This window comes from Opisthocomus hoazin, chromosome 4, assembly GCF_030867145.1.
Source record: "Opisthocomus hoazin isolate bOpiHoa1 chromosome 4, bOpiHoa1.hap1, whole genome shotgun sequence".
Lineage (NCBI taxonomy): Eukaryota > Metazoa > Chordata > Aves > Opisthocomiformes > Opisthocomidae > Opisthocomus > Opisthocomus hoazin.
Window position 1 is genome coordinate 14,471,975 of NC_134417.1, and position 18,415 is coordinate 14,490,389.

At 39.0% G+C, this 18,415-nt stretch overlaps 1 protein-coding gene across 11 annotated transcripts in view; it reads right to left on the bottom strand.

Annotated features, from left to right (window-relative positions):
• The window catches only part of DLG1 (discs large MAGUK scaffold protein 1), a 182,821-nt gene that overhangs the window by 147,538 nt on the left and 16,868 nt on the right, over positions 1 to 18,415 (bottom strand). The window contains exon 1 of one of the 11 annotated variants that reach the window (XM_075418039.1): positions 6,089 to 6,739. The exons of the other annotated variants lie outside the window; for them this stretch is intronic. Within the exon in view, the coding sequence (XP_075274154.1) occupies positions 6,089 to 6,118 (30 nt within the window). The 5' untranslated portion in view covers positions 6,119 to 6,739. Of the gene's footprint in view, positions 1 to 6,088; positions 6,740 to 18,415 lie in introns of those variants that run through there. 11 annotated transcript variants of the gene reach the window in all.

Below are 18,415 nucleotides of genomic sequence, written 5' to 3' on the forward strand. Positions count from 1 at the left end.
ACCAGCCAGTGAGCTCAGCCATCCTCAAATCTCACTTCAAGTAAGAGAGGAAGGCTTTTGATTTTTTGCCATCAAGAAATCTAAATACCTCTGCCTACTGAAGGAATCGTGTTGGAGACCATATGTCCAACTACGAACAACCCTACGTTTATTCACCCACTGTTTTCATTACCACAGGAAACTATGCCAGAGCTGTTCAATCTGAGGGTCCAGTTTCACGAGCAGCAGCCAAACAGAGCAAACATTGTGATTCTGCTGCAGAGAATCACTGCTCTCCTCCCGTTCGCCTTCCAAAAGCCTTGTGCTGTCAAGTCTTATCATTCTACCTGCCTTTTCACAGGCAGCTGAGTCAATTTAACTGCTCAATACTTTCCAACTCTCCATCCCAGCAGCTACGTTTTAATAGCTCTGGTGTTCATTAGACTTCTCCATGAGCTGCATTCACTCTCCAGCCAGCAGAAAAGCATACCAAGTTCTACTAGGTTCTGAGTCAGGTGAGCAGTGAAGAGAAGGAGGTGGAAGGCCGCTCAGTAGCAGCAGCCTGACAGCTCAGTTCAGTGTCACTCATGAGGCCACAGACTGAATTCTTCTCCCATAGCAAACAAGGACAGCAAAGCAAAACTGGTCAGGAACGAATGCTTCCCTGCGCTGCTCCCGCTACTCCTACCTGCAAAATTACTCAGGTTATGATCATCAGCTCCTCCGAAATAAACCCACACAGTTCCAGGCAGGCAAACGCAGTTGTGAAAATGCTTTGAAAGGCTCTTATTTATAGTATTGATGTCAGAGATTTATTCTCCCTTTTTACTGCTGTATTCAGCATCTCCAACCTAAACATACTCCACACCATGTTCTCACAGTTAGGCCCCAAGCTGTATAACTCAGCTGCTGGAAATACCAATGTTTTACAGGCATTTGTTTTATCTGCTCTTCAATCAATTCCTATCCAAACATGCCCAGAACTAGTGCAATACCCAAACATTTGTCACTTATTTGTAGTATTAATTAGCAGCTTTTACTTTTAAAACAGGAGGAAATAAGTACAAACTTAAACACAAAGACTCAAGAGCTTCATGTAAGATTCATCAGCCTCATAGAAACCCCTCAGGTATGTGGCACCCTGGTTCTTCCAGCACACAAACTCGAACGAATACAAACTTCACTTATGTCCCTGCCTGAAAAACTACACAATTGCAATAACGTCTGGTTTATCAATGAAATGACCCTGCATACTGGCAGTCATTTAGAAAGAGCAACTAAACACATGGAAACAAAGATTATCTCTGGAGATGCTCTGTGCATGAAGCACATGCCACGGATTTATACCTTTGTTTTGTATTTTACGTGCATTTTGGTGAGACTAGACAATCCACGTAAGAAAGAGCCAAAGATTACTACAGAGCAATTGTCTCTGGCTCAGGAAGTCCTTGAGTCCTAAACTGCTGGTGGTTGGGAGAATACCAAATAACATGTTAGGAGAGAGATAACTCTGAATTTAAGAGACTCTCCTCAAAAAGAAGCTTATTATATCCTTGTAATCGATACACAGTAAGAATATAAACTTCTACTAATGACTTGCCTTAAGTTAGTCTATTTTCTCTTGCTTTCTTAGTACAGCTTTTCAGATTTTGCCTGTCAGGTCCCTTTATCATTTCTGTCACTGTCACTTTCCACCACCTTCAACTTCATCACTCTTGGTGTCCTCACTCATCAATTTAAACGTATTCATCTGCAAAACTCGGACAAGCCACCTTCGGTTCCATCCATGGAATCCAAAATGCAGTATTTTTTAAGCCCTGTAGCTACAACCTCTGGATTTAATCAACCTCACACTATCTTGTGTTGCACTGGGCTTCTTTATTTGCCATGTAGGGTTTACAAGCATGACTCCCTGCCAAAGTCCATTCTGTGTATTAAAACTTCAAGCTTTTTAAAGGCTTGTTCATGACCACAAATACACGCCATTGGGACATCAGTTCTCCTGGCATGAGCACAAGATCAGTATTCTCTGCTTATATTCCTCATTGGTTTTGTCAATTACCTTTTTAAACCCAGCTGTGGCATACATTACTCACATTTGGTCTCCTATTCCCAATGAAAGTTAGCCAATCCTTTAGTCTGCAGACAACCATCCTTGATTTTGACACTTGCCAGCTATCCTAGTAGGCAGCTGTTTCTTTGGCATTGCGTTATACTTCAAGATTATATGCAAGAGCAATTTCATACCACCTGCTGATACTACCAACATTAGTGGTGCACATTTTTTTTCACTTCCCAAACTTTTTACGATGACTGATTCCGCACACATTTCTTCAACATTATAACCAGATGGCGTATCAAAGCCAAGTGGTGTATTATTAGCACTACTCAATTGGCTCACCAGATGACTATGATTTATACGCAATCCAATCAAATATGTTTTTTAGTGAGAAAATGGAATGTTGGCAAAATGAAGTTCCTTGCCAAAACCCATCATGACACATCATTCACATGTGCCAACCTGGAAGGGCTGTTGTAGACTATTTAGCACTCATGGTATTTCTTAACCTTTTAGTGTACTAATTTCCCATATAACTGTTTCCATCTCTTCCACAATTTCAAATTCACAAAATTCTATGTTTTGTTCCTCCACTTTAAAGAAAGCATCCTCCTTTGGGCCCACCAACTAATTTTGCATCAAGTTTATACATAAAAACTTAGATTTTGTTTCCATTTTTGCACAATTGCCTCTATCACAGTTTATTTCCTACCAATATTTTTTTTAGTTTTTATGCATATGGTACCTCCAGAAGGTTAAAAATTGCACTCTAACCTTTCCACAGGCTTTTTCAAACACTTGTTAGATCGTATCTGGAATATAGGAACAAGGACAGTGGAAAGCCACCACCACAGTCAAGCAGCTGCAGCACAATGAAGAAAGGTTCAGGGAACTGGGCTTGTTCAAGAGTGGAGAAAAGAAGTCTTTGCAGGAGCTAGTACAAGCCTTCTAATGTCTAAGAGGAGGTTACCAAGAAGACAAAGCTTGGCCCTTGATGTGCAGAGAAGAGACAAAACCTTAAACTAAGACAGGGCAAGGGGGTTGACAAAATCTCAAAGCCTTAAGTAACCCTAAGGTCTCAAGCTGATGCTGACCCTACTTTAGGCAGGTAGTTGGACTACATCCCTTCCAATGCAAGACATTCTGTCATTCCCTTTTACACTTGCAACTGGTACACGAGGAGACACAATTCACTTGAGGGAAATTCCGAAAACTGACAACAACAACAAGGGGACTCTCTGAACTACAGCACTGTGCACAGCCAAGTGAGGACATCGGCAGCAATCACCCAACCCTTCCAACTTCAGCCACGCGGGCCGTAGTTGTGCTCCTGTGTACAGGCACCATGCAGCCTCCCACCTTGCGCAGCCACAGGACTGTGCTCACCCAGAACAGAGGTTGACCCAGAATTTATGAGGACTCATGACTTGTAAGCTTAACAACTTGGAACAAACCCTTCATCCTTCTCCCTTGGTAGTAACAGGCAGATGCATCACACACGCTTCCCCTCTCCCAAGATACCGGCTTTTGGCTACTGTCACAAACTAGACTAGACTAATACTTCTCTGGTACAGTCAAAGCAGCATGTATTTTGAAATAAAAAAATGGTATAAAATGATCGTTCTTTTGCACTACTCTTACTAGAAATATTATTTGAATAAATTTTACAACACTTTAAAGTCAACTGTTTTACTGAAAGTATACTACTGAACAAGCAAGCTAAGAATGACTGCTAAAAAATTGCTTTTCTAGAAAAATTAATGATTTTTCATATTATGTATTTTTAAGTGCCATGAACTCATTTCAAACTGTTACTTAAATAAAAATCATTAATGTAAGCTCAGCCCACGTGCCTGCTCTTAATAGTATCCATGGTTGCAGTGATGCAAATTTGCCTACCTACATCAAACCAAATGTGCCCACGCAAGGAGAAAAAAAAATACTGTATTAATCAGTACTCTTTGCACTAGATTAGGGCAAAGTAAACCAGCTAGACCTTAGAAAGCAGGGCAGAAAATAGTTTAAGGACCTGTTCGTCCATTGTGACTACATCTGAATTCTAAATTAAGTAAAACAGAATTATTAAAGATCAAATTAAGGAAGCTTTCTCAAATCCATTAGAAAATTGATCTCATTGACCAAATTCTCTTCTTCCCTATTCAGAAATAGAGTAACAATGACTTGTTTCAAATACCCCACACCACTCAAGGTGGAGAAAGGAGAAGCATTTAACCCTATTATTAATCCTATCATACATTTCTTTAATACTGATTTCAAAATTGCCTTACTTACGTGCATTTTCGTTTACGTCTGAGAAATAGTGTTATGTACAATACCAAGGAATGTATTTTTCATTAGACTACAACTTTCAAGTCATCAGATACACTCATGTTCACAGGGAAGCAAAGAATCCTTTTATAAGCCCCACTTTAAATAAACAGCTTTAGTTGAAGCTACAGGGTACTACAGCAGCATTTAGTTAAATGAGGCCAAAACTTCACATGAAACAGGCAGGAAGGATTTAGTGCTGATAACTGCAGGTGGAAACGCATGATCAGTTTAAGCCCGTCTAAGACTACGCTGTGCAGAGAAGATGATCTCTTCCTCTCCCGTACAGCGTTTCTGTGAGCAGTCTTACTTGCTTCGCACTTGGACCTAGGCTAATCAAACTAAAAAACCATACCTTTTTCCCCCAGAATACATTTTCTGTTGCCTTAACTTCTCATATAAATTATCTTTCTGCTCTTAGACAAGTAGATATGAGAAGGTAAACAAGTGCACAAAATAAAACTAAAATTGAGCAGTTCAATTGTAAAAACTACAGCACTGCCCCCCCCCCTTTTTTTAAATGAGTACAACAAAATTAAGGCACACATCAATACAACCAAAGTCAAGGAATTAATATTCGATCCTAATCTCACTGTACAAAAGAGAATATTTTAAAAGAAATAAAGCAGAAATACCACAAATAAATGATTTTAAAGGGTATGTTTCACTTCCAAAAAAAAAAAACCCAGAACCAACAGCTCAGACATCAGAAAGACTCCTTTGTTGGTGAGAGACAAGGTAACTTCACCCATTCCAATCACCCTATGCTTGCCTGTGTCAAACAGGATGACAAGCATCTTGACCTTTTCTTTTATAAAAGCTATCACTAAAGCCAAGTAATATTCTCAAAGATGTTAAATTTTATTCTACTTCATGAGAAGCACGTTTGTAGGAACAAATTTTATGGTTTCAAATTATCCAGAAAAATGCTAGAAGTAGCTTGCTAAAAAAAAAAAAAAAAAAAAAAAAAACAAAAAAACCCACAAACCTGCAACTGTTTGAACACCCAGGAAAAGGGAACAATACCGAACAACAGTTTACCACTTGAAGGTAAACAAAAAGCTTCCAGAAAACCAAGGTCACCATGTCGATATTTTACAAGCAAACTACTAATAAATTCTGTTTATGCATCAAATTTTATATTCTGCAGTTGCAAGTGGACTGTATTAAAAACAACCATACATAAAACTTTATCCTAGCACAGAAGTAATGACACTAAGCTATTTGGGTGTCTTCATCTTACAGCAGCAAGATATCAAAATTACAAAGCATCTTGAAATATATCCGTCCCTAACAGGACTTCCCAGATTCTTCATCTTCTCTTTGATAATTGTTTTAAACATGTCTTGATAAAGGTTATGTAAAACATCATTTGGAATTCTTTGTTCTGGAATAAAAGCAAGCTACTATTTTAGCACATTTAAAGACAGTGAATTTTTATAGAAAAGAGTCTTAACTGCAGAATGACAAAATTCACCATTCTACTACACTTCAGTTTTTCAGTATGTGCATAATTAGCTCTCAGAAGAATTAACATCTATGATTGTTCTTAGCAACGACTACAGAATTTATTTTGGCAGTCGGTACAGTTAAAGTTAAAAAAAAAAATCAGCACTAGAAAATCATCAAGACATTTTCATTACAGGTAGACAAAAATTGGAGAAAAGATTCAACAAGAACTTCCAAGATTGCAGGCATTAATCAAAAGCTTTATCATCTTACCTTTGTTGTTACAATGCATAAGCAATCCATCGTTTCAGCATAGCAGGTATCTTTCCAAACATTTAAAAGCTTTCTTTTCAATCACAGCTAAACACCATCTCAACAGAATGAGAAAGAGCACGCTTATTTAATAGTCAAAACAGTAGAATGTGTGCCAGGTTTCCCTTTGGATTCATTCAGAGGTAGAAACACCGTGGAGAAAACGAAGCAGGCTAAAATACAGATGCTTTCAGTTTCATAAAAGATTCTTAACCTATTTTGATTATCTACATCTGAAAATCTTAAATTTATCCTTGAAAATACCCTACAAAAGATGTCAAATCCTATTCCATACCAGTTAAGTACCTCCTCGTATTCTATTTCATATACTCCTCTTTCAGGATTACCTAACACATGAGCATCATAGGGAATCATTTGATGAAATGCAATACAAAATTATTTCACAGCAAAAAACCTCAATTCAGCTTTTCTTAGCTGGTTAAAATTTCTAAAATGAAGCGTTTGTTCAAAAATAGTTTTGGTTGCAAGCAAGTATTTCTCCTCTAACGTCATTTCAGCATTTGCAGACTGCAAAATAACTGATTTCTTAGGCAGTAATGAATGGAATATTCCATGTAGAAAAGGGAGAGAAAAAAGGGGCAAGGAAAGAGTAATGCATATTGCAAGAGAAATGCTATTTTGAGCCTCAAATTAACCTAGAATTTCAATTCCTTTTGTAAGGGTGTAATGCAGTGACAAGGCAAAGTTTGTATGCACAGGCATTGTCTTCTCAGCCTAATCAGCACAGCTGGGAAAAGTCAAACACTGTGGCACAAAAACCCTCTATATACTACAAAACACTAAATTGACAGTTTCATACATTGCTAAGAACCTTACTACATTAGTTGCCCACAAAAGGCATTAAAAGCAACTAGTGAACTCAGTTTCTGCTATCTTGTCCATTAGGTCTCCCACCAACACCTTTGCTACAAACACAATGAAGTATATTGAAAACATCCAATAAATAATTGCAAACTATTAAATCTCATCTGCATCACTTTACTTTTAGCCCAAGATGTACAACTAGCCAAGTTGATTATATTTCACAGCAGCAAAAAACTCTAGAACATACTAAGTACCTACCTACAGCGTTCTCACTATTCCCCTTAAGTTTTCTGGAACTTTACTCCATTTGATTCCCTGGCTCTGCCATTGTTTCGGTTTGGCCTGGATAAATGCCAGGTGCCCACCAAAACTGCTCGATGACTCCCCCCCTCCTCGGCTGGACAGGGGAGAGGAAATATGATGAAAGGCTCAAGGGTCGAGATAAGGACAGGGAGAGATCACTCACCGATTACTGTCACGGACAAAACTGACTGAACTTGGGGAGAAAAAAGAAACTTCATTTATCACCAATCAAATCAGAGTAGGATCCTGAGAAATAAAACCAGACCTTAAAACACCTTCCCCCCCACCCCTCCCTTCTTCCCAGGCTCATCTTCACTCCCTTTTCTCTCCCTCCTCCCCCTGAGCGGTGCAGGGGGATGGGGAATGGGGGTTACGGTCAGTTCATCACACCTTGTCTCTGCTGCTCCTCATCCCTCAGGGGGAGGACTCCTCACACTCTGCCCCTGCTCCAGGGTGGGCTCCCCACGGGGTCACAGCCTCCTTCAGGCATCCACCTGCTCCGGCGTGGGGTCCCTTCTACGGGCTATAGGTGGATATCTGCTCCACCATGGACCTCCATGGGCTGCAGGGGGACAGCCTGCCTCACCATGGTCTTTCATCACGAGTGGCAAGGGAAGGCGGCTCACTGCTCCGACATTTCGGGCACCTCCTCCCCCCCCTCCTTCACTGACCTTGGTGTCTGCAGAGCTGTTTCTCTCACATCGTCTCACTCCTCTCTCTACACTGCCGTTTCACCACAGAGGTTTTTTTCTTCCCTTTCTTCACTGTGTTATCCCAGCGGCACTACCACCGTCGCCAACTGGCTTGGCCTTGGCCAGCGGCGGGTCCGTCTTAGAGCCGGCTGGCACTGGCTTTATCAGACATGGGGGAAGCTTCTCGCAGCTTCTCACAGAAGGTACCGCTATAGCCCCGCTGCTACCAAAACCTTGCCACGCAAACCCATAACAGCCATATATACAGGGAGAGGGGAAGGGAGCCAGGAAAGAAAAAGTTAAGAAATAAGGAAACTATTCTTCCTAAAATTACACATTTTATTTTGTAGGCAGGTGATGCCTGTACAGAACAAAAAGGAAAAGGAGGACATTACAAAATCCTCCTCTGATTTAAAGAACAAAACAAAACAATAAACCAAAAAACAAACCACATCCCCAAAAAACCAAAGCATTAGAGAAGAAAAGCTTGATTGCAGGCTAGTAAAAACAACCCCATTCAGCATGAACAGAACTTCAGGTGTAAATCTTGTACCGTTAGGCCACCAAGAGCAGGATTTTTACCTTGTCTGTCCAAGTGAAGCCAGAGAAACTTTTTTTTTTCACATTGTCTATAAAGTCTGTGAAGAATTTTTACTAGGAACACCTAGGTGAAGTTTCCACTGCTGCAAAGCATCAGTGCGAAAAACGTGCATCTTTCAGATTGCTAAGGCTCAACCCAGACATACGTCGGAAAGTTGTGACTTCAGAAAGCAGAAAAGCAAATCACCAGTTAAGCTGATAGAACTCTTCCCTTGGTGAGAAAAAGGAAAAAAAAAAATTTACTCTCGTAGCTCAATGCAACTGAGGTACCTGCCCCCCCCTCAAATTATCCTTGAATTTCCCAAGTCTTCTGTTGTGAAGACTGTGAAGTTCAGAGAAATCGACAAAAAATTACCAAAAAGGTAAGGGAAACCGAAGAAATGCATTTTTTAGGTGGCTTGGCACATGTCCAGCATCTTGCCCAAAAACATCTCCAATGACATGTCCAAAGTGTGTAGTCAGTCCACACATGTTTCTTGCATAAACTTTGCTTTAGGAGCCCAACAGCACATACAAACTCTGCTTGTCCCTCATGCTCTGTTTGTGAAGGGCAGAGACGAAAGATACTTTCATCACTCAAATTTCTCTCAGCCACCTTGGTTCAAGATTAAACTTCTACAAACTAATCCTGGCTACTTTTTTTTTTATTGTTTTGCCTTCTTTGTGACTCTTCCAGGAGTAAGGAACATCATCACACCATTTTTTTTTTCCCCTCCCACTAACTATCACCCTTTTAGCAAGACCTGAGGCCCATTAGTCTTATCATAGTAAGCACATAACCCTTTCAGGTTGTCAGTGCAGACTATGAGATGTCAAAAAGAGACCATTCTAGAAAGTTGGGGAAGAGGCATTTCTTACTTGAGGATTTGTGGATCAGACTGCTCATCATGAACAGGCACACTAAACACTTCAGAGCAGAGGGCAGAGAGAGAAAGCCTCATAACAAGCATGCTTGAAAAGTAGTAACACCCCCACTGCACAAATCAGAACAGCACATACAACCAAGCTACATTAGAGCCCTTCACCAGTCAGTGCACCACTACAATGGATTAAGAGCCCTTCCCAGTAACTGTCTGCACAGTTCTCTAAAGAGCCATCTTCAGCTAAGCACAAATCACAGATGTCCACGCAGAAAAGAAAAAAAAAAAGACACCAACCACACATACTATACTGGTAGAGCAAAAAATTTTGTAGCAAACCCCAATACACATTTTTACAAATACAGTACACAAATGGATAAGCACTCAAAGAAGAGAACACTCTACTAACAAGTATTTCCTAGCCCAACAGCAGTTTCTGCAGACTTTTCACTGGAAACACTGCACTTAGAAATAAGATTCAAAAAAGATTGACCAAGACTCAAACAACTCATGAGGTTTAGAATTTCATGAGAAACAACAATACAGCTTTTTGAAGACGAGTTTTAGAACTCCTTGAATGAGCTAGCATGTGTTAAATTTTGGCACTCAGAAGAAACAGTTTTTTCAAAATGAGAACTAGGTAAGAAAATCAGAACTAAGACTACTGCAATTAAACAATTTAATAAAATAACCTAGAACCTTCTTTCCTTTTAGTTGTATTGTGAGGTGCAACAGAAAGATATTAAAGGACACACCAAAACTTGAATCAAAATCATGAAACACCCCATTTTTAATGCACGGAAGAGTAAGACATACACATAGTATTGTTAGCCATTACAATCACTATTGTACTGTATTTGTGAGAAGCTTTGCCATCTGTTCATGTCATTCATACTTAAAAATAAATGTTTCTGTCCTATCAGCTCCAGGTGATCCGAGTAATAATCAGCAACAACCATTCTATTCAGTTTGAAAAAGAAGGGAAACATGCATTTTTGTTCATCACTATTTGTGGCATTAACATTAAAAAACAAAGGATGATTCTCATGTGAGAAACACAAAGGAAAGATTTTTTTTTTCTTGCTTTGAATTATCTACCAATTCTTTCAGGTTATGTTTGGCAGTCACTTTTTGTGCCTTCACAGGCTTCTTCTTTCTCCAGTGTGAGAGATGCTATCTACAAAGTCACCAGATAACTAAATAAAGGAACACTCATGAACAGATAACCCATACATTGAAATAAATCATGCAAATGAAAACAATGCTTTGGAAAATACTGATTTTGCAGATAAATAATTTCATCTATCCACAAATTTAAAAGTGCATATGGTTTTTTAAATGCTAATTTGCTCTCAGATTCTATGAGAAAACCTGCATAACACACAGCTGTCACAGGTGTAACCAGAGAAGCAGGTTCAGCTCGGCTTTGCAAGGGTACCTCAATTGCCCAACCTCAGCATATTTGAGTAGACATTTCAAAGACTCAATAAAGATCAAGCACTATCATCACTGCAAGCAGTTTCTCAGCTCCTTCAGTGAAGAAAGCATTCTAATTTTTAGATGCTGTACCCTAATTTATCTAGCTACCTTTGAACCAGGCTGCAAGATGTAATTATTACAAGTAATTAAAAAAAAAGTGAATTTGGTATCTAATTAAGTCCTCTATTTATTTCTGAATTGAAAAGTTTTTAGAAATAGCAGATTTTTACTGCTTGTGTATGCATCCTGAACTGAGCATGCGGTTTGTTTGTTTGCCTTTGCATTCAGTTGGACCAGCAGCCTGCCCTGGAAGACTTTTTTAGCTTTGGTTCATTCTTTTATTTGTACAATTACATTGTACAATTCTTTTATTCGTACAGATGACCTGGATTTCAAGAGAGAATATACAGAGCAAGCCAAATATCTACTTCCTCACTGCAAAGTTAACACAGAGAAAGCAATGAGGTTCCTGAGTGACCCGAGACTGTACACTATTAGGTTCTCAAATAAAACACGCACACCATTTCTTTGGAAAAGGAGTTCATACAAATAATGGGCAATACACACAACAGATACAAGCATAAAGGACCAGTATGATAACAGGGAGTACAACAATCAGACATAGCGTATCACCAAGCTAGCCAGTACTGAATCTTTATAAATATTAAGTCAAAGAAGGTATTTGAAGACAGTGCAATCTGTCTGGGGTTTTCCCAGGAACAGTTTGTTATTACAGCAGGTACAACTGACTGCGTTTGTAAAGGCCAGGTGAGGAAACTGCAGTTAAAATTCAGAAACAGAAAAACAGAATTAGAGTATCCTGCCGCTTTAATAATGCGCTCTACATAGTCCGGTATCTCTTTCTGAGATTTCTTGTAAGATCCTGATTAACTGCTTGATGCGCCATTCCATTTTGAATACAAACTGCTACCGATTAAACACCGATTTTTTCATTCCATTAGAAACCACACATCCAAAGTTCTTTCCTCTAGACTGTCAACTCATCTTATTGAGAAGTTAGACAAAACCATCAAAATCTTACAAAGGTTAAAAAAACATTACCACTTGCTTTGTAAACAAAACCAATTGCCATACTGTAGGTGAAAAGTAGGCTAGATTAACTCTATCCCTTTTCAAAATATTCACACTATTATCTGTCTTTTCACAGAGACTGAGCAAACCCAACACAAGCCTGCAGTAGGCTTTAACAGCACAGGAGCTGTATTAGCAGAAACACAGTCAGTAGCATCAAGCAAAACCATTCCCCCTTGCTTGGCACTTCTAATACGGCATCTGGAACACTGCATTCAGTTTTAGGCCCCCCAGTACAAGTACTTTGACAACCTGGAGCAAGTTCTGCAGAGGGCCACCAAGATGGTGAGGGGGCTTGAAGACTTGTCCCTTAAAGAGAGGATGAGGACATAGGGCTTGTTACAGCTTTGAGAAGAACATTCAGTGGAACATAAAAGCAGCCTTCCAGTACCTACAATGAGGTTACCCAGAAGACAGTCAAGTGCATGTTGCATGATGGAAAGACATGAGAAACCGCAAAGAAATTGAAACAGAGATTTTAATCAGAAATAAGGAGAAGATTTTCACCATGAGGATAGTCAAGCATTGGAACAGATCAGCCAAAAAGGTTTTGCAGTTCCCATCCTTGGAGGTTTTCAAGGCTCAGCTGGCTGAAACCCTTTACAATCTGATCAATGTCACAGGTGAGCCTGAATTATTTCCTGATTCCAAGATGTTCAGGGAGTTCCACTTCCACCATGCCTTGGCATCAAATTTAGCTGATACATCTATAATTTCAGCTATTTTCCTTACTTCCTCTTTTGCTTTCCTTTTATTAAAAGAAATTGGCAAAAGGCCTTAGAAGACAGCGAGCCAGACTCTCTGCATGCCAGACATTAAACACATTGGCATGTGCAGATAAATGGGGAAACCACAGATCAGACAAAAGTGCTTCAGCCACCATTACTCACCACAGAGAGATCTGTTAGCCCCACTGTAAGAGAAAGACCCTCCAGATCAAGTTCCACCTCCTAAGCCAAAACACTTCTTTTGAGACAGTGTTCAGTGTGGGTTTTTTCCAACATCTAAAATGAAATTATTGTTGCTACTTTTAATTCAAGCTAAACAGCAAACGCTTTTTAAATTCTCAGATTTAAAACGATTACAATATTAAACACACCCTACAGATTTTTTTTTTAAAGAATGTCACAAGACAGCTATTTCCTTAGCAACATGCTACTCTATTCAGTCAAAGGAGATTTCTACAAGTGATTCAAGTTTCACCACGTATTTCTCAAGCACAAACCGTCCCACCTACAGATGGCACTACAGATCACAGCAAGCACTGTTCCCTCCTGCACACACACTTCTCGCACGATTACTAGCGTTAAGAGACCTTGCTTTAGATTTGTTGGCTGCTTTGCCAATGCACACCTAAAAATCGGTATTTAATGCACATAATAAAAAGGTATGCACCTTTCTCCTGTCCAAATCGAATCTTTTTTTTGCTAGTCCCTAGTACCGACAGGATTAGCATTCCTTTCCTGCTTATCATTGTCTTGAATCTCTCCTCCGGCTCCTGCCCCGCCCCCCATCATCTTGTTGTACTGGAGACTGAAACAAATAAAACTGTCAAATAAGGCTCCAGGAAATACAAAGCATGGAAAAGAAAACAGAATGCTGTGAACAGCAAAACTGCAATCTGTAGCTCTAACTTGCTCTAATACAATACCTATGGGGATTACCAACACCAGTCTTTTGATCCAGAAGAAGGAAGGCAAAAGCAGAACTAGGCTACGTCCCATCAAAAGTCTTCAGGCAACCTAAGCTTGTACACCACTATTCTATGTATATACACAAGTACACATTGCTAAAAAGTCATTCCCAAAGTCAGCTGTGTAGAAAGTTCTTGTAATACAATCCTGCATCACTTTAAGGGAGCACTATATTCCCACTCTCAAGCAACTCTCACATATACCATCAAAGCGTCAGCTGGAAGAATACTCACTTGGCCCAGAGTAACTACAGAAAAAATGTATTGCTAAGGTAAAAGAAACAGGGCTGAAACGTATTACTTACAAGGCTAACAATGTGCAAGCAAGAAAAAAACGTCCCATTCTTCTCACCTACAGTCCTACCAGCCTGGCAAGCAATAGGACAGAGCTAAAATAACCTCAAAAGCGCATCTGGTATGCCGATCTGATTTTATCTGGTTACTGAACTAATACCGAACTGGGCAGCAGCCTTGCAAGTCTAAAAAGTGACGGCTTCTGTTAAAAAAGCTAGCTATGAACAAAATCAGATATACTAAACTCAAGTTCCTTCCAATCTCTAGTAAATTTCAACAAGCAAAACATTAAGCACATGCTATACCAGAACTGCTATGCCCTTGGGTTGATTAAAACCAAATATATAAAAAAACCCTAAGTACCTAAAAAAGAAGCATATTAAAACCGAAATGCATTGTCTTACAGGATAAAAACATTAATTTTCTTGTACCACACATAGCAAGTACGTGGAATATAAACTCTTGATACGTAAGAGTTTCTCCTCATGATTTTTATTAAATTTCAAAGTATGAGGGAAAGGTATTGCCTTAAAGGTATATGAAGAAAATACATTCATGGAAGAAGAAAGAATTAAGGCTGATAAAACATACAAGATTATATGCTTACTGTAACAACTTCCATACATATTCGAAAGCTAAACTAAGACATTCAGATATACTAGAAACAGCAAATGAAACCAACACTGAACCACGACTCTTCAAAACTGCCCACCTTTACAACTATAATATGGACACAGCATTCTAACTCATGAAACACAAGGTAATCTATACTGTAGGTGACAAACTGTCAGAAAATTGGTTTTAGTTTCACATAAACTAGGATCAACACCAATATATGCAACTATGCTTTTACACACTGGCAGCAAATGTAAAATCTGACCTTCATATACTGAAGGTCAAACAACTGTCACTCACATAATACTGGAGAGAAGAAATCCGAAGGAAGACAGGTGGCTTTGTCCTAAATTTTCAAATCTGGGCCACTTACAAAAATAAAGTAATCCACACTATACCAGGTTCTGTTAGGTAACACTCTACACCAGGACCACCAGACTGTACTGGAGTAGCAGTTGCATTATCTAGCAAACAGCTCAGCTGAGAACATACACTTATGTCTATGGTGAGACCTCCCAAATCAGGCCATTCTTCCTTCTAACACGTTAGTGATCTTGCAGTGATAATGTGCCTGTTGTCATTGCTGCAGTGCCACGGACAAGTCTTTGTATTACTGGCAGTCTATGAATACATGAGAAAGAAAACTAAAGATGCAGCTCCGTACTTTAATTACACCTTCACATGCATCCTTACGTAAAATTTAGAAAGATACAGGGACAACACTACTCTTTAGCTGATAAGTTAGGTCTTTCTCATTGAGGACGTCTTGGTTGCAAAATAAGCAAGTTTTTATACGATAAGCTTTCCAGTTTCTGGAGGGGGACAGCAAGAGGATAATCACAAAGCCTGGATTTAACAGCATGCACCGTTCTCCACTTCAGATTTCAGCAGGTTTCCCTATAGTGGAAGCACAAAACATGCGCTACAGTTGGAACGTCGTAACACAAGTCTCACAGCAGCAGGTATTTGCTTCACAATCCCAGCTGCGGGAATTAGGAGTATCTTTAACAACAACAAAATGGTTTGGTAGGGACATAAATCCTCAAGTCCATTACACTGCTCCAAGACGTATCAGATAAAAAAACACACCCACATTTAAGACAGTTATGCTGCCTTTAAAGACCTTCAATGCAGGAGACTGCCCATGTACAGCTATTCTGGTACTCAGGAAAACATTCTAAACATTTTTGCTAAGCCTATTACTAACATTTAAGTCTAATACATCTTGTATAGGCACAAAATACTATCTTCCTTTTTTACATTTGCCTACAAACACAGGAATATTCCGTTTCCCAATTAAATGTTCAATTCTTTTAAGCAGCACCAAATCTTTCCATAGGTCTTCATTTCTTTTCAAGCTTTAGATCTTCCTTATCAATCTCTTCTAAGCATTTAAATTCTTCTGCATCTTTTTTGCACCAGAGTACGTTAAATTTGACACTATCTCCAGCAAAGCCTTATGCAGACCAAGCAGAACAGAACAGTTTTATACCACACTTATGTCAATAAGGTGTTTCTTTTCATGTATTAACATGACATGGTTGACTCACCTTGAGATTCAAAAATGACTCAATCTGTTCTGAGAAACCACTTCTTAACTATTCAACTCCTATGGGTGCTACTGAAGTACAACCAAAGTTCATGACGCTTTACTTGCTCCTGCTGAACTACTGCCCATTAATTACTTCAACTGCTCAAGGCTTCATTTCAGTCCTAGCTTCTGAAGCAACAACACACCATTCCCTTCCCATGGTTTAATTTATAATTTACTCAGGATATTGTCACTAATAACTCAAACTAGGATGCCTTTTTTTAGAACTGTAACTGATATATTATTTTAAAAGATAGCCTGTTAAACCATGCCAAAAGTTCTACTGAAATCAGAATTTATCACATTTACTGTTTCTTCCTACCACAAGAACCATTACCACATTAGAAAGAAACTAAGTCTGACAAAACTGTTATCAACAACTATGAGGGCTATTGTTTGGCTCCTTTACCACTTTCAAGGAGCTACCAAAAGACTGTAGAATCATTCCCTGTACCTGTTAGATCTGAATCCTTCTTTCCTGCCTTGCTCCTATATGCACCCTTTTTAAAAGATAGTATTTGCCCATCTGCAATTTTCCAGAACTTCATCCATACTCTGTAACTAAGGGCAACTGTAATGATTCTTGAATTGCCTCATTAAGTTCTTTGCACATACAAACATGAAAGGCATTGGAATTAGCTTATTTCAAAACACCTCAGTACACAAAATAAACTTTGCCTGTCATTGCCTACCCTACTGTCTCCAGTCCATTTTGCTCCTGCTTCTAAGGAGACTCCATATCCACCATATCCTCAGAAAGAAAAGTTCCATGGCTCTAAGCCAAAGATTCAGATGATGGCATACAAGTAAGTAGCACAATGGTGTTTTCCATACTATTTCTCATATACCCTAGCATTACTCCATTTTCTCCAAAGATGACAATACCTAGGCAAAATTTTCATTAAGGTGACCAGGATGACAGTGGCCTTCTCTATGCAATTTCAGGTAACTGAGATTTCAAAGAGACATATCATTTAAGTTTTCCAGTGTATAATCAAGATTCCCAAAGTCAAAGGAAAATAATCAATTCCAAACTGCATGTTCAACTAGACTTTCAATCCCTCAGTGTTTCATTACTTAAAAACCTGAAAAATGCGGTACACCTAGGCTGCTCAGTTTATTCATGTAAAGAGATTTTAACGACTGTTCTTGGCAATATATAAGTTTTGTCCCTGGCTAGGCTAAAAAGCTGATCTTTTATCTACTAGTCATTTTCTGCTTTCTGAGAGAACACAACACAACTCTTGGATTTCCTCTACGATTTCCTTTAAGGTATTTCTGACACATTTCATACTAGCTTCAATATGACAAGGTTCAGAAAAGCTACAAGAAGGACATGCACAAAATCACTAGCACATCACATGATTGCTTATGTTCTGCAGCTAAGTGGACTGTCTTACACCGTCCAAACAGCCTCTGACAGAGTTCCCTCGGTAAGGCGTCCTAACCACTTTGTCTTGCTGGGCAGTACAAGGTTCCGAGCTTCCCTGCAGGCTGCAGCACCAGTCCTTTGCTGGTCCGCCCCAGTGTTCTTCCTGAGCTTTATTACCATTTCATGAAAACGGGTCATCACAGCGCACTGTCTTCAGTTATTACTGAGAAGCTCTCACACGCCTTTTCCAATACTGTCAGTATTGAGGGCACACTTGAATCAAAGTTCACCTCTTTGGGGACAAATAGGCTGATGCAAAGAAATTCAAACATTATAACTTTAACTTGGGCAGCGAGATTTTGATTTAGTGAAAACATACATTAATGTGCATTTCGATGCTCAGTTTTCTCACCACTCACTAGTGACAACTAGATTGACTTTTTTCAAAAAAAAGTCCTTCCAAAACACAGCTATATAAGAAGCAGAGAATTTCTTATGAACAGACTGAAAAGTTTACCATTAGAAAGACAGAGCTTCAGATTTCCCAAGTTATTAATGAAGTAACGACTGAAGAGTCATCAGTATGGATGAATATAAGCATACTAAGCCTGACAGCAAGGCTAAATTCTGAGCATAAATCCAACTTAATGGTCACTCAATAGTATATTTGACCAACAAGTTTATAAATTTTTGACTAAGCAAAATGCACACAGCCATTACTAAACATTTCAATAATTAAATCCCCTATGACTATTGATCTTAATAATGTATGTTTTCTATGGAAATAAATATTTTATAAAATGAAGGAAATGTAGAGAACAATGTTGAGCTAACAGTCTCAACAAGAAAAATAAAAGAGATTTCCGTATCAT